Here is a 15500-nt window from a genome sequence, read left to right on the forward strand (position 1 = left end):
ACGGACGGACGGACGGACGCACGGACACACGGACTCGCGGCGGGCGGCGTCCGGAACAAAGGGGCGCCCGGCTCGGGGGCGCCGCGGGGACTCCGGGGAGGGCGGCCAGCGAGCCCCGCGCGCCTCCTGGTGGCCGGCCGGAGCGCGGCGTGGAGGCGCGGGAGGCGCGGGAGGGAGGCGGGCGGGCGGGGCGTGGCGGGGCGGCGGCGGCGGCGGCGCAGCGGGCGGCCCGCGCTCCACTCCGTCCCTCCAGCGCAGTCCACCGACTCCGGGCCGAGGGAGGCTGCCGCGGGCGCGCCCCGGAGCGAGCGAGCGAGCGAGCGGGGGAGCCGGCGGGGCGTCGAGCGGGCGCGGCGCCCCCATTGTCTGTGTCGGGGCGAGGGGCGGAGGCGCGAGGCCACGCGCCCACGAGGCGTCCGCCACCTGATCGGGCGCCGAGCGGAGCCGCAGAGCCGAGCAGCCCAGGAGAGGCGCCCGCGGAGGGACCGCCGCGCGTCCGGCCACCATGTCCTACCAGGGCAAGAAGAACATCCCGCGCATCACGGTGAGCCCCGGGGACGGGCGGCGGACACAAAGAGGGGCGCGGGGACTCGGAGCCACCCGCCGCCGAGCCGCGCCCAGCCGCCGGGGTCCCTCCGCTGCCCCCCGGGGGGCGCGCCCAGGGGCGCGGGGCGTGGAGGGCGCCTGCGGGTGACAGCCCTGCCCGAGCACGCGGGGGGCGGCCGCCGGCTCCCGCCCTCCCGCCCGCACCCCGACCCCGCTGCCCGCGCGTCGGGTCGGGGACTGGGCGCCCCTTTGCTTTTCGCCCGGGGCGCGAGCCTCCTCCGTCGCCCCTTCTCCCCGGGACCCCGGGCCTCTTCCCCCGCGACGGACACACGCTGCTCCGCGCTCCGGGTCCCCTGGGCTGCGCGCAACGATGCTCCGCCCGGGGGAACGCGCGGCCGGCGCCGGGCGCCGGCGACTTTCCGCTTCTCCGAGAAGCCGAGCCGCCCGGGCCCTGACGCCGGCCGCTGGCGCCCAAAGCGGCGGGTCCCGGCCGGGTGGGCGCGCGGGCGCGCGGGCGGGGGCTTCTCCATCTTTGCCACGCGAACAAAGAGGCGACCGGCCCGGCAGCCGCCCTCGGGCACAGCTGGCCCCGCCGCGCTTGGCTTCGCTTCCCGGCCGCGGGCAGTGGGTCCGGCGGGCGCCGGTGCGCGGACACTCGCTCGCCCTGCGCCGGACGCCGGCTCCTGCTCCTGCTCCCGGCCGTGGCCCGCGAGACCCGCCCCTCCGCCGGCAGGACGGTGCTCTCCTGCTTCCCCTGTACTCGCCGGCTCGTGGGGACATTCTGCCTCCTCGGGCACCTGAGCCTCCGCCACTCTCCTGAGCCGCACCCCTGCCCGGTGAAGGAACACTCTGGAGGGTGCAGGGTGGCAAGAGACCGGGCATCCTTGGGGTCAGGCGAGGGATCGAGTTCCAGCCCGACCATCCTTGACATTGCCAGAAGCTGACGTTGGGTCTCTTCCTCTGCACCGCATTTTGACTCTGCTAGTCACTTGCCTTGCAGAGAGCTGTGCAAAGTCTCATTACAAACAAAAGACTGGTCGGAACACAAGCTCCATTTTTCATACTCCTCGACTCCGGCTCTCTGTGTAGATGCTTCTTGCCCTAGAACTCGCCTGCATTCATCAGGACTGCTTAGTAGAAGCAGAAAATATATAGATTATTTTTCTCCTTCCTAGTCTGAAGACTGCAATTGTCCTCCCCCACAGCCTGGACATGGTACTGAGGGCCACACCCATTCTTCGAAATGTTCGACTACCTCTAAGGAAAGAGACATGATTTGCCCTTGATAAAGAGCCTTCCATCACCTCCCACGCCCCAATTAATGTGGTTATGCCCGATTCCAGGGCCCGGTTTGCAAGGGGTTCCCTTTTGTTCCTGCCTGGATGCTCTGCCCTGGGGTGCAGCCATCATTTTCTGTGCAGCTCTGTCCTTTCTCTCTGGTGTGGGGCGTGGTGCTGCAGAGCTGCCTCTGCCTGAAGCTGGGGCGCGTTTGCCCCAGCAGCAAGGGGAATGAACAGTGGTGCTGAATTTCTTCTAGCCAGGCTGCCTGGTATTCATTGTTGAAATAATATTGGGGAGAAGAGAGGTATGGCGGAAGAGGCTGTCTCAGTTTCAAGGCCAAGGAACCCATTTGTACATTTTTCTCATGCTTTTGTGTTAGTAGTTCCTTCCACGAGGAAGGGATCTTAGAATAAGCTATTCCGTGCATTTGCATCTCTAGGTGATGGTGGCTATCTGCATACTTGATCTTGCTAAAACATAAAAATATGTGGGTTCAGATAGATAGTTTGACATTTAACTACATTTAACATGTAGCCTCTATTGTCAGTTCTAGTCCATTTAAAAAACAATGACATAATGATGGGATTGGAATTCTTTATTTCCTAGATAGAGCCCTTCCTGTGACCACTGCTCCACCCAGCAGCTTCAGTATCACTATAATCTGAGCACTAATGGGCGAGTCTTTTTTGGGCCTGTACCTTTCTTCTCTCCCACCATTTTGGAATCTTTCTGAAGGTTTTTTTTTTTTTTTCTTCCATGTTTTTTGGTCATCCTCCTGAGGTTACAGCCTTCCTAACCCCAAGTCCCAGAGATCCCAGAGTGGGATCTTCATTTCCAATGTCAGAGGCTAGCATTTCGGTTGCTTAGTAGATGAGAGAAGGGACTACCTACCTGCACCATGTCTAGCACACAGATGCCAGGTGATCATGCATAAACTAAACATTGTTCTGCAGTAGAAGAGCACACACCTACTGAGTGCTTATTTTCTATCACTGTTTTCTATGTGCTGACCGACCCTGTATTATTGTTTTGTTGCATCCTTGAATCAGCCGTGCCTAAGAGACACAATTGTTGCCCCAATATCATAGATTGAAAACAAAACAAAACAAAACTTGTAGAAAAGCTAATTCATCTGTCCCGGGTTCGAGCACTAACCAGTGCTGGACTCTAACAGTACACCCCTGACCACATTGCAAGTGTGTGCGTGTTCTGCACCTGCATATGCCTGGACTCTCTTATCCTACCACCACAAAGTTGGTAATTGGTTATGGATTGGTGTTGGTTATTGAGACGATTATGGAGCAAGAGTCAGATGGCCTCCATTGAAGAGAGGACCTGTGCAATGGATTTTTCTTGCCACTATAAAGAAAACCCCAGAACACAGTCTCTCTTACCTTTGTGAATATTTGCATGAAATAAACACACTATTTTGTGGATAACAGCTACCATCTCACTTCAGCAAATAGAAAGTTGCAGAGTCCTTGTATTCCTTGACTTAAGCAACAAGTCAAAGCTGACCTCAGGACCAGATGGAGATTTGACTCTGGAATTCTAGTGATTAATACATGCTAACTTAAAGTCTCTGCAAAAACCTGTATCAGTAAAGGGAGTGGAAGCCTAGACTGGTGAAGTCAGTTTTCCAGGTATACAGAAAGAATTTGGGGGCCAACCCTAGAAATCAAACCTGGGTTTTGTGTAAGCAGTCTCAGTTGTCCAGAGATTTTTTTTGGGGAGGGCCACACCCAGCAGTGCTCAGAGGTTACTCCTGGCTGTCTGCTCAGAAATAGCTCCTGGCAGGTACGGGGGACCATATGGGACGCCGGAATTCGAACCAACCACCTTTGGTTCTGGATCGGCTGCTTGCAAGGCAAATGCCGCTGTGTGCTATCTCTCCAGGCCCCCTGTCCAGAGATTTTTTAAAGATGTGGCTAACGTGCCCATTCAACTTCCTCTGTGATACACATCTTTGAACCTACCCACAACCTAAGGTGGTTGGTTCGAATCCCGGCGTCCCATATGGTCCCCCGTGCCTGCTAGGAGCTATTTCTGAGCAGATAGCCAGGAGTAACCCCTGAGCACCGCCGGGTGTGCCACCCCCCACACACACACACACAAAAAGAACTGGCTTTTGCAGATGCTAATTGGATTTCTGGCAGTTGATGCATTTGAGGTGCAATAGAGGTTGTGTTGTGTTTGAATGAAATTTGGGGATTGTTGCAGACACATCCTTGGACAGGAGTTTGACATGAAATAATTCTGTCCGTGGCAGAGGGCAGACTGCATTTATCTGACTTGCAGGGAGAGATTATAATGTGAGACTGTGGGTACTATGGGATTTATTTTGAGGAGAGAAATGAACCATGAACTGGAGCAGGGGTCTCAAACTCAATTTACCTGGGGGTCGCAGGAGGCAAAGTCAGGGTGAGGCAGGGCCACATAAGGGATTTCGCTTACTGAATATTCGCAATAAAAAATCGCATTAGTAAGAAAAAAAATCGCATTAAACATTTGCATACCCCGACGGAACTGCTTGGGGTATGTGAATGTTTAATGCGATTTATTTTCTTACTAATGCGATTTTTATTGCGATTATTCAGTAAGCGACCCTCGGGGCCGTGAATTTGAGACCCCTGAACTGGAGGAACACTCAGACCTCTGCAGCAAGAGAGTTGAAGTCCTAGAAGATGCTATGACTTGGTGACAGGACAAGTGTTGCCCCACCCCTGGATCCTGGATCTGTGCCATCCCTTTGCTCCCATACAAGTCACTTAGGTCTCGTAGGAAATATGCTTAGAGAGTTTGGGAGACAAGAAGTCATCCAAAGGCAGTTTAGAAGAGAAATTCTAAAGCAAGGAAAACATAGAGAAGATTTAGGAATAAAGAAAAAATAAAGAAGATTTTTAGATAGTGGATCATGGAACTCTCCGCCTCCTGGGATAGCTTCTTTCTTTGAACTTTTGAGTAGCCAGGTGGTGATTCTCAAGCAAGTTATTTGTCTTCATCAGCTACTTAGCAAAATGTCTGTGATGTGTAAGAGAGTTACACATGCCCGGTGTTAGTGACTAGGACGGAGCCTTTGGTGGGAATTCTGGAAAAGTCAATTTTCTGAGTGAAATGAAGTTGGCAGGTTAGAACTTATGAACATCAGACCTATTTCTTCTCTCACTTGAAATGCTCATTGAGATAATGATAATTTCATGAGATAATTTATCTGGATGGCTGTTGATGACCCCAAAGATATTTGCGGAGTAAACAAATTTAATTATGGAATATCAACTTCTACTTTAGAGAGTGGAAATTCATCATGGAACACTTGATAAAGCTTAGTGTTAGAAAGATCCTTAGAACACTTCTCCATTTAAAAAAAAACATCATGTTTTAGAAATACCTTAATTTTTTTCCTGTTTTACTAACATTATACTGTTCAGAAGTGTGCTTGTTATTCATTCTTGACAACCTGATTGACACCCTTGCACTATCCTTAACGTGTCACAAAGGGACAAATTCTCCTGAACCTAGAAAGGTCATTTATCCCATTCAGATTTGTTCTACTCTGCTTCTTCTAGCCTAGAGTGACGCAGGCCATCTCCATACCCTTTCTAGGATCTCTTCACAAAACCTGCTCAGTGGTTTTGTTTCTGCTCTTTCTCCTCAGTTGAAAAATATAAAATAGCTAAAAAAGAAAAAAAAAAAAGCATTGAGGAAACAAATTATTCCTAACCTAAGGGACCTCTTCTATTCTTTACTTTTGGACATATCCCATAAGACTTATTGATGACTTCTCACATCTGGAAAAAAAAATCCGCACAGTATTTACAACAGAAGAAATGTATACAGACCTAGGAGTAAATCTGCTCATTGATTAAATCTGTGCTGTTAGCAAAGGGACATTTAAATTCATCACCTTTGTGATGTGGCTCCTTCTCTCTCCTCAAATCACACTCTAGTATATCTTTCCTCCCATTTTGTTAGGTCAGTGGGAAACAAAGGAGAATGATCTTGAGTCAGTCACCTGATGTGTTAGCTTCCTTTCCCCCAGTATTTCATATTGTGAAATTCCTTTGTCAATCCTCCTTCAAATGGTAGTGTTTATCTATTTTAATATATATAAGTAGAACCAATAATGATTTATAATAGAGTGAGCCCTTAAACTTGGACTCTTCTTTCGTTGGCTCTAATCTCTGTGTAGAGTCCAGAGAACACCACCAAACAAATAACTACTACTCTTACATTTCTGAATTTTGGTGACAGGACAAAAAAAACAATGCTGTGATCAAGGCTCTGCACTCAGGAATCACTTCTGGCAGGGTTGGGGGACTTTGTGAGGTGCTGGGGATTGAATTCAGGTGAGCCACTACAAGCAACTACCCTACTTGCTGTACGCTTTTGGGGGGGTGTCACACTGGCAGCGCTTAGGGGTTACTCCTGGCTCTATGCTCAGAAATCGCCCCCGGCAGGCAAAGGGGACCATATGGGATGCCGGGATTTGAACCACCATTTTTTTGCATGAAAGGCAAATGCCTTACCTCCATGCTATCTCTCTGGCCCACTTGCTGCACTCTTGCTCAGCTTTTTCTTACATTTCTTTTTTTTTTTGTCTTTGTTTTTTTTTTCTCTTTTTTTCTCTTTATTTGAATATCTTGATTACATAAATGATTGTGATAAGGTTTCAGTCATATAAAGAACACCCCTCTTCACCAGTGCAACATTCCCGCCACCAAAGTCCCAAATCTCCCTCCATCCCACCCCACCCCCACCTGTACTCCAGACAGGCTTTCCAGTTCCCTCATTCATTCACTTGATTATGGGAGTTCTCAGTGTAGTTATTTCTATAACTACATGGAGTGAGCTGGTGTTCCAGCTCTCCTCTAATTGTCTCTGAGGATTGTTACAAAAATGACTTTTCTTTTTCTTAAAACCCATAGATGAGTGAGACTATTCTGCGTCTCTCTCTCTCCCTGACTTATTTCACTGAGCATGATAGATTCCATGTACATCCATGTATAGGAAAATTTCATGACTTCATCTCTCCTGACGGCTGCATAATATTCCATTGTGTATATGTACCACATTTTCTTTAGCCATTCGTCTGTTGAAGGGCATCTTGGTTGTTTCCAGAGCCTGGCTATTGTGAATAGTGCTGCAATAAATATAGGTGTGAGGAAGGGGTTTTTGTATTGTATTCTTGTGTTCCTAGGGTATATCCCTAGGAGTGGAATAGCTGGGTCGAATGGGAGCTCAATTTCCAGATTTTGAAGAAACCTCCATATCGCTTTCCATAGAGGCTGTACTAGATGACATTCCCACCAGCAGTGGATAAGAGTTCCTTTCCACATCCCCGCCAGCATTGATTGTTCTCATTCTTTGTGATGTGCGCCAATCTCTGTGGTGTGAGGTGGTATCTCATCGTTGTTTTGATTTGCATCTCTCTGATGATTAGTGACGAGGAGCATTTTTTCATGTGTCTTTTGGCCATTTGTATTTCTTTTTTATCAAAGTGTCTGTTCATTTCTTCTCCCCATTTTTTGATGGGATTAGATGTTTTATTTTTGTAAAGTTCTGTCAGTGCCCTGTATATTTTGGATATTAGCCCCTTATCTGAAGGATGTTGGGTGAATAGTTTCTCCTACTCAGTGGGTGACTCTTGTATCCTGGGCACTATTTCTTTTGAGGTGCAGAAGCTTCTCAGTTTAATGTATTCCCATCTGTTAATCTCTGCTTCCACTTGTTTGGAAAGTGCAGTTTCCTCCTTGAAGATACCTTTAGTCTCAATGTCATGGAGTGTTTTACCGACGTGTTGTTCTATATACCTTATGGTATCTGGTCTGATATCAAGGTCTTTAATCCATTTGGATTTTACCTTCATACATGATGTTAACTGGGGGTCTATGTTCGCTTTTTTGCAAGTCGCTAACCAGTTCTGCCAGCACCACTTGTTGAAGAGATTTTCTCTGCTCCACTTAGGATTTCTTGCTCCTTTGTCAAAAATTAGGTAATTGTATGCCTGGGGAATGTTCTCTGAGAACTCAAGCCTATTCCACTGATCTGAGGGTCTGTCTTTATTCCAGTACCATGCTGTTTTAATAACTATTGCTTTGTAGTACAGTTTAAAGTTGGGGAAAGTAATGCCTCCCATTTTCCTTTTCCCTAGGAGTGCTTTAGCTATTCAAGGATGTTTATTGTTCCAGATGAACTTCATAAGTGTTTGATCCATTTCTTTGAAGAATGTCATGGGTATTTGGCACCCTCTATTGTTTTTTCTGAAGTTAAGTTTGAAGTTCCTCCCAATGGAATGTGAATTTGAGTCCCCATGTCTTATCTTGTTCTTATGTTCTTGACACCACTTCCGTTGCTTCAGAAGTTGTACTGTTTTCCAGGGAAAACTGCTTTCCCATTTCCTTCCACTCTAGAAGAAACACATTGACTTTCTCTAGGCACCTTTTCTTGCCTTCTGTCTTGACTTGTTGTTGAGGATGTTGACATTCATAGGTGCACAGTGACTTGGGCTTGAAGCTATACAACCGGAGAGGAGATACATGCAGTTCTCCCTTCTCCTGGCTTAACTTGAATGGTAGCTTGGAAACTGGTTTTAATTTTACGTTTTCTGAGTATGTGTGTGTTTATTTAAAAGACTTCCTCACACCCTTACTTCTTTAAAGGAGACCTATTTTTGAAATCATACCCTTTTTCAAAACCAATCTCTGTCCTAAATCCTGATGAAATTACTTTTTTGGGGGATGTTGATAAATTCAGAGTGGGTTTTCTGCTTTTTCCAACAAAATTGGTTTAAATTATAGCCTTACAGAGAGACTTGAAGCAATTTGGAAGGTTGTACAGCGATTGAAAGCAATCCTCTGCTTCCCTAGATTGAATCAGAGGTTATTGCCCTCCCCAACCTCCTGCTTCTCCCCAGAGATACGTTTCTGCTTTGTTCTTTTTTTTTATATTTTTTATCTTAGGTACTTTGTTGTGTACACTATTCTAATAACCATTTTTTTCTCTGTAAAAATTAAAGGGAAAAACCAAGCTTCCCGTGGTTAAGGGAAGAACTACCAGGGATTTGTTATTTCAATTCTTTCAGATTTGTAATTAAAAAAATGTGTGCCAAAGGGGAACATGAATCACCAAAAGTCATGCAACAAAATAATGGCATGGAACTCAATTTTCTTTCTTTCATTCAGTGTTTATGCCCCAGCATTTTGGTGTGTTTTTTGTTTTTTTTTTTTTTTGAATAACATGTATCACCATAAAGTTCATGAGTCAAAATCCTAACCAACTCTTCAAAGAATGACTGTTTGGAGATGGGTCTTTAAAGAGGTTACAAGAAATCATTTTGGATCTTAAAAGGAAACAGAAAGATGAGACAGACAGAACAAGCCTATGTTTAGACAAAGAGTCCTCAAGACCTTGTTGCATCCTGGTTGACTAGCTTTTGTTATTTGTTATTTGTTATTTTGTTATTTGTTATTGTGAACAGCAAGTTTATATTGGTTCAGATATTTAACTTGAGTAGTTTCTCTGGCAGCCTTGGCAAACTGCTAAAGGATGGATGTAAAAAATCAAGACATTAAACATTTCTATGATATCGAAGTCTATATGAACTAAGTTTTTTATCATAATTTTATGTTTGGCATCTTATTCTCTCCTTATTACATGCCTAGACTATAGTTATCATTAGCTCCATGCTACAGATGAGGAAATTGAGACTTAGTGAATTAATGGATTTACCAACTCACATGATTTTATTCACTGAGATAGACCCAAGTCACGACTTTAACACTCATCATGCTATTTCTCCAAAAAGAAAGTTGATCTAAAAAGTTTAAGTTCTCTCTGTATGTTTAATGTTACAGAAAAAAAAATAACATAAAAAAGGAGTTGGAGTCCACTTAATTGATTGAACAGGGAAGGTTTAACTTCAGATTTTTGGATTAAAAATAGAAATCAGTGATGGGCCAGTGTCAGCTCAAAGGGCTGGAGGCAGGCCTTGTGTGCAGAGGCCAAGTTCTATCCATACCAGAGCTCAGCATTCCAAGCACCACAGGATGTTATCCCATTGACCCTGAGCACCAACGGGAACCGTCCACCAAAAAGAAAAAGAAAAGAAAAATTTTAAAAAGCTCAGGGAACACTTTTAAGATAATAAAAGTATTAGTTTCACCATAGTTTCCCCAGGACCTTCCATTTTAGTAATTCAAAGTGAATAACCACATGTACTAAAGAATGAATGCGTAAAGTGATGGAGGCCAGGCTCTGAAGCAATTTGAACCATCCAAGAAGAACCAATTACCCGCACCAGGTCCCTTTTGTTGACTCAGGAAACCATGTTAATTGAAGCTGTAACAAGAGTAGATTTAAAAACTGTCTAGATTAGAATGTATTTATGAGTCCAGAGTGATAACAGAGCGAGTAAGGCTTTTTCCTTGCACTTGGCCCACCTGGGTTTGATCCCGACATCCCTTATAGTCCCCCAGGAGTAATTTGAGCTTGAGACCCACTGGGTGTGACCCCAAACCCAAAAAAGTATTTAGAAAGACTTAATATAATTACTGTCAACAAAAAGAAGAGTACAATAAATTCATTTGGGCAGCGGGTAAGCACATTGTTAGGATAGAGATAATATTGAAATATGGTAGGTTAGCTTTAGGTTGGTCAATATAGATCTTTCTCTTTCAACTGACTCCTCCTGCTTTATGGTTTTGTGGTCTATGAATGCTTAAATATATATGTTTTATTTTATTAGTTTAGTTTAGAGGTAGGTGGAGGATCAGGGACATGGCTAAAAGAATAGAGCATAAATTTGCATCTCAAAGAAGGTCCACGGTTAATTCCTAGCACTGTATGGTCCTTGTACACTGCCTGGAGTGGATTCGGAATATCAATCCAAGCCTATGAGCACTGTCAGGTTTGACCTCAACCCAAGAAAATTAGCAAAAAGGGATACAAGGGATTGCTTGTTTCTAGCTCATCAGGACATTAGCTTTGTGAGTTTGTTAACTTCACTACCACCATCACTCTTACACACAGACAGCTTTAGTCATTGTTTTGTGAGAACTTCTTTTTTTTGTGGGGATTGTGGTTTGAGCCACACTTAGAATGTTCAATGCTTACTCCTGGCTTGGTTCTTGGGACAAAGGGACTAATCGGCCTCATGCAAAGGAAGCACTCTCTCTCTGGCTTCTTACGAGAACCCTGGCTTCTTCTGCATGCATATCCAGGCATTAAACAATGTCTATCAGAGAAAACATCAATAGCTCATAGAATAAAGCTAAGATCTTGCCTCCATGAGTCCATATGGCCTGGTCCAGCTGTAGGAACCCCAGACCTGCTACTGCTCTTTTGCAACTAACTTTAATCATTCTCTCTGCTTGTCTGGAGTAGAGGTTTCATCTCTACTTCAGAATCTATGTCCTTGCTGTTCCTTCTGAGTGGGGAAGACTTTCTGAAAACAGATTTTCTCTTCCTTGCTTGTCAGAGATCTATTCAGCTGACAGCTTCTTAGACATGTTTGCCTGTAAGCCTAATAGAAGCTGTCTCAGTCTCTTTTAAGCCTCTTACTCTCTTCCTAAATTTCTCTTGTCTCTGTTGAAATTACACTACTGGTAGCTTTTTTGTTATTTCAGCCCCCCCCCCCCCCCGTTTTTGAGTCATACCTAGCAGTGCTCAGGGGTTACCTCCTGGCTCTATACTCAGAAATCACTCCTGGCAGGCTCAGGGGCCCATATGGGATGCTGAGGATCGAACCCAATTTGAACACATGCAAGGCAAACGACCTACTCGTTGTGCTATTGCTCCAGTCCTGTTCTTTCCTTTTCAGTCACAGCATTACACTGGCAAGGGAACCTATTCTATGTATTGCTGTATCCCTGGTACATTGATCAGGAGAGGCTCTTATAAAAAATAATGAAAGGATGAATAGACTAAAGTGAATGAAAAGGTGCTTTGACACTAGTATTCTTTCTCTGGATTCAGTGATTTGTGAAAATGGGTATTAAGGAAATAGGGTTGCCAAAGACTCCTATTCAGTGGTGGTGACAGGATCAAGTTTGGGGCAGTCCTACCATGTTACTAAGGCCTGTCACAGACTGACCTTCAATGAATAGTAGTAATATGGAGAGAAGTGGAATAATAGTGACAAAAACCATAGGTTGTGACCTCTATGTGTTTGGGGAAGGCATGATTTGGTATATGGTAAGTGTATCATAGATTATCTGCAACTGCCAACCTCAGTAGTCAACCCCTTTTGAAACATATCTGAAAAAGAACCATAAGAAAGACTATAGTAATTATTGCAAAAGATTTTCTGACAATCATAGACTGTCAGATAGAGTCATTCATATGAAGAGAGGAAAGTCGTATCAGTAGTATTATAAGGGTATTATCATGGCCTACCAATGAAGACTGGAATGCCAGCCTGGTATTTCCAAATTGAATGCAATCTTGAATATCTTTGATAAGGTGCCTATCTGTAGCCTTAGATCTCTGTTGATTTTGAAGAGACCTCCGGCTACTGGATTAACTGCCCACTAGTCCCATTTATGAGTTCAGATAATTTCAAGGGGTTCCTCAAGGATTCCTTCTGTTCAAAGTTTGCCTGACCCCTTGATGCCCTAGTTTTCAGAGCATCTGCAGTTTTCTCTGTGGACAAGTTGGGGCCCTTAGAGCTAAAAATAGCTATTGCTCTAATAATCAACTAAAAGTGTCTGTCATCACATTGTTTGCTGCTATGTCAAGACGGAGCCAGAACGAGTTAATTTCTTCACCCCAATCCTTACCTCTATCCTTTGGGGTAGTTCCATTTTACTCATATTATACCCACTATGTAGTCTCACTGCAGAACCCTGTTCTTTATGTATCCATTTCACAAGGCTTCTATAGTACTGATTCCCTACATGGGTTTTTATTTTGTTTTGTTTTGAGCTCACACCTAGCAGTGCTCAGGGCTTACTCTTGGCTCTAAACTCAGGAATTGGTGCTCATAGGACTATATGGGATGCTGGAAGTCTCATTTGTGTCAGCTACATGTAAGGCAAGTTTCTGTCTACTGTGCTAACACTTTGCCTCTCCCCATGCACTTGGGTTTTTTGATTATAAAGTGAATTAGTAGAGTCTGCTTTCTGAGGTCTGGACTCTGACCTTCTCTAGTCTTTGAAACTGCTTTCCTCCCACTTTCTCTCTCCCAGGACCTTCCACGCAGCTCTCTTGTCTCTTAAATGCACCCACCAAGGACATTTGAGGAAGTTGCATAAGCCAGTGCTTGAGTGCTATCACCTCAATCCCCAGGTAGCTGCTGCCAATTTTAAACCTCTAAGGTCGAGTTGGAGAAGGATTCATGAGGCCCCTAGGGAGGGGGCTAGGGAGCAATTGCCTGTCATTTGAAAGTACCATTCACACTTTCCAAGGCCCAAGCCTGCATTCCACCCCTGGGATTGCCTCTTGGCTGGCCTTCAGATTTACTGACAATGTGTCTTATTTTTGAAAAGCAAAAGGGTGGGGACTCATTAGGCTTCCTAATTACTCTAAAGTTCCATTAAAATGCAACTGCCAGTCAGAAATGATCAATGAGGAGACGTAGAGGAAGGGGAGAGGACCATTGTATTAACAGCAGCTCAGGAGGTCAATTGCCTTGGTTGGTGTCAGTGTACCATGGCCGGGGACCAAGGCTCCTGACTCCTGTTCTGGTGGTCTCTGTACCTCTCTTTGCAACCTTTCAGTTGGAACAGCTATTTTTTATCATGGCCTTGAGTCAAATGTACCTATTGACACCTGCTTCTTCTCCCAGTTCAGGCCCATTTACTTCTGGTCTGCTGGTTTTGACCAGCTTTCTCCAGTCTACTATTCAGTCTGCCTTTGCTTTGCTGTTCTCTCTGCTTCCCATTTTTATGAATGATTCTTTCCTGGCTGTCCTGCTTTGAAACTCTAGGTACTTTGACATACCACTTTCCATTCTCTTTGGTTACTAAGTTGATTCCAACTTTCCCCAGGAACATGCGATGCCTTTTCCAATCCATTTATTTGTTTTCCTGATGGACATTAGCCAGTACCATATTCTTTTTCCTTTTCATAAGTTTCTTTCTTTAAATCCATTTTAAAAATTTACAAAATGTCGCATGCATTCTGCAACTAAGCAGTTAATGAAAATAAATAGTTGGGGAAAAAACAGAGAAATACATTTCCCATATTCCCTGGTTCTTCATCTCTTCTCTCCAATATTCAATGTTAATAACTTGACACACATTCTTCAAGACCTTTCTCTTGCAGTCAAAAAACATTATAAATATATTTACATGTGGTATTATTCGTTCGTTTTTGTGGAATAGAATCCTATATTGCACAATGCCTGAAACATGCTTATTTTGGATATTTCTTTTATTTGAGCATAGATTTCATCTGTTTAAAGAATAGCTAACTGTATAATAAGTTCTAGTACAATTATATTATAATTTGTTAGTTTGTATCTCATCATTGTTCACGATCTGGGTTGGATGGCTTATGTCTGTCTCTCCATCCAGCTCTGGTGGCATTTTTTTCCTGCCCTGCTGAGTTCTGATTGTCTGGTCCTAATCCAGACCACCTTTGCCCTTGGTCTTCTGGTTGGATTCAGTTCCGATGACTCTACTAGGACAATGGAGGAAGGGTGGACAATGAAGGTTTTTTTCCCCCTCTGCTTCCTTCCTGCCAGGCAATATGGAGTGTCTGTCTGTGTGTTTCTGCAAAAGATCATGGCCCTGCCAGGCTTTTATCTCCAAATAGTTCCTTCTCCTTTTTCTTCTTCACCATTAGAGAGAGAGAGAGAGAGAGAGAGAGAGAGAGAGAGAGAGAGAGAGAGAGAGAGAGAGAGAGAGAGGAGAGAGAGAGAGTTAAAAAGTTGTTGATGGTTGAGTTTCAGTCATAAGATGTTCCAACACCCATCCCTTTACCAGTGTTTATTCTAAATCACTTTTTCCCTCCTCCTACACTCCAGGGACCCAAAGGGTTGCTTGCTATGGTCATCTCTGAAGCTGCACAGCCCTTTGCTTGGCCTCAAACCTGGTCACACTTTAGAACATACATTTCCTGCCTAATCCAAGTTAGTTTACTTCTTGTATCCCAGAACGCTAAGTAGTAAAAGTGTATGTTAGGTTTTTTTAAACTTTTGCTTGTTTTCTGCCAGTGGTTGTCACTAACTACTTTCTTTCTTGCTCTCTACTGGGGCCATTTCATTTGCTAACATTTTGTTTAGTTTTTAATTTGGTTTTATTACACTTATTTTCTTGGAATTGACCCAAAGCATCCCAGAACATCTAGAATAGAGATTCAAATTGCTAGGAAACCATGTCTCACAACTGCTACTTTCTGGGCTCCTAAGCTTTAGAGTTCCCGATGAGTTCCACAGTTACTCACTGCATTGCATTTTTCGCCATGAGGAACAATTCTCCCTCTGTCTAGTTGCTTGATCACTGTTTAGCCTCCCTAAGCTTCCATTTCTTCATCAGTCAAGAGAATACCAACCTGTCATTCATAGCAGTTTATTAAAGATTAATTGGTCAAAATGTGTAAAACTCAAATGGGAGTTTTTGACATTTAAGAAATGTGCAATCTCACCAAACTCCTATACAAAGATGAGACTAAATCCCAGGACAATTATCTCTCTCAATGTCAATGGACTAAATGCACCAGTTAAGAGACACAGA

At 44.6% G+C, this 15500-nt stretch overlaps 2 protein-coding genes across 2 annotated transcripts in view; one reads left to right on the forward strand and one right to left on the reverse strand.

Moving 5' to 3' along the window:
* The window catches only part of PPP3CA (protein phosphatase 3 catalytic subunit alpha), a 1090725-nt gene that overhangs the window by 295550 nt on the left and 779675 nt on the right, over positions 1–15500 (reverse strand). The gene's annotated exons all lie outside the window — the stretch shown is intronic.
* The window catches only part of DPYSL3 (dihydropyrimidinase like 3), a 61021-nt gene continuing 45992 nt past the window's right edge, over positions 472–15500 (forward strand). Inside the window, exon 1 of the mRNA XM_049786910.1 lies at positions 472–544. Within this exon, the coding sequence (XP_049642867.1) occupies positions 506–544 (39 nt within the window). The 5' untranslated portion in view covers positions 472–505. The remainder of the gene's footprint in view (positions 545–15500) is intronic.

The sequence above is a fragment of the Suncus etruscus genome, chromosome 14 (genome assembly GCF_024139225.1).
Source record: "Suncus etruscus isolate mSunEtr1 chromosome 14, mSunEtr1.pri.cur, whole genome shotgun sequence".
NCBI lineage: Eukaryota > Metazoa > Chordata > Mammalia > Eulipotyphla > Soricidae > Suncus > Suncus etruscus.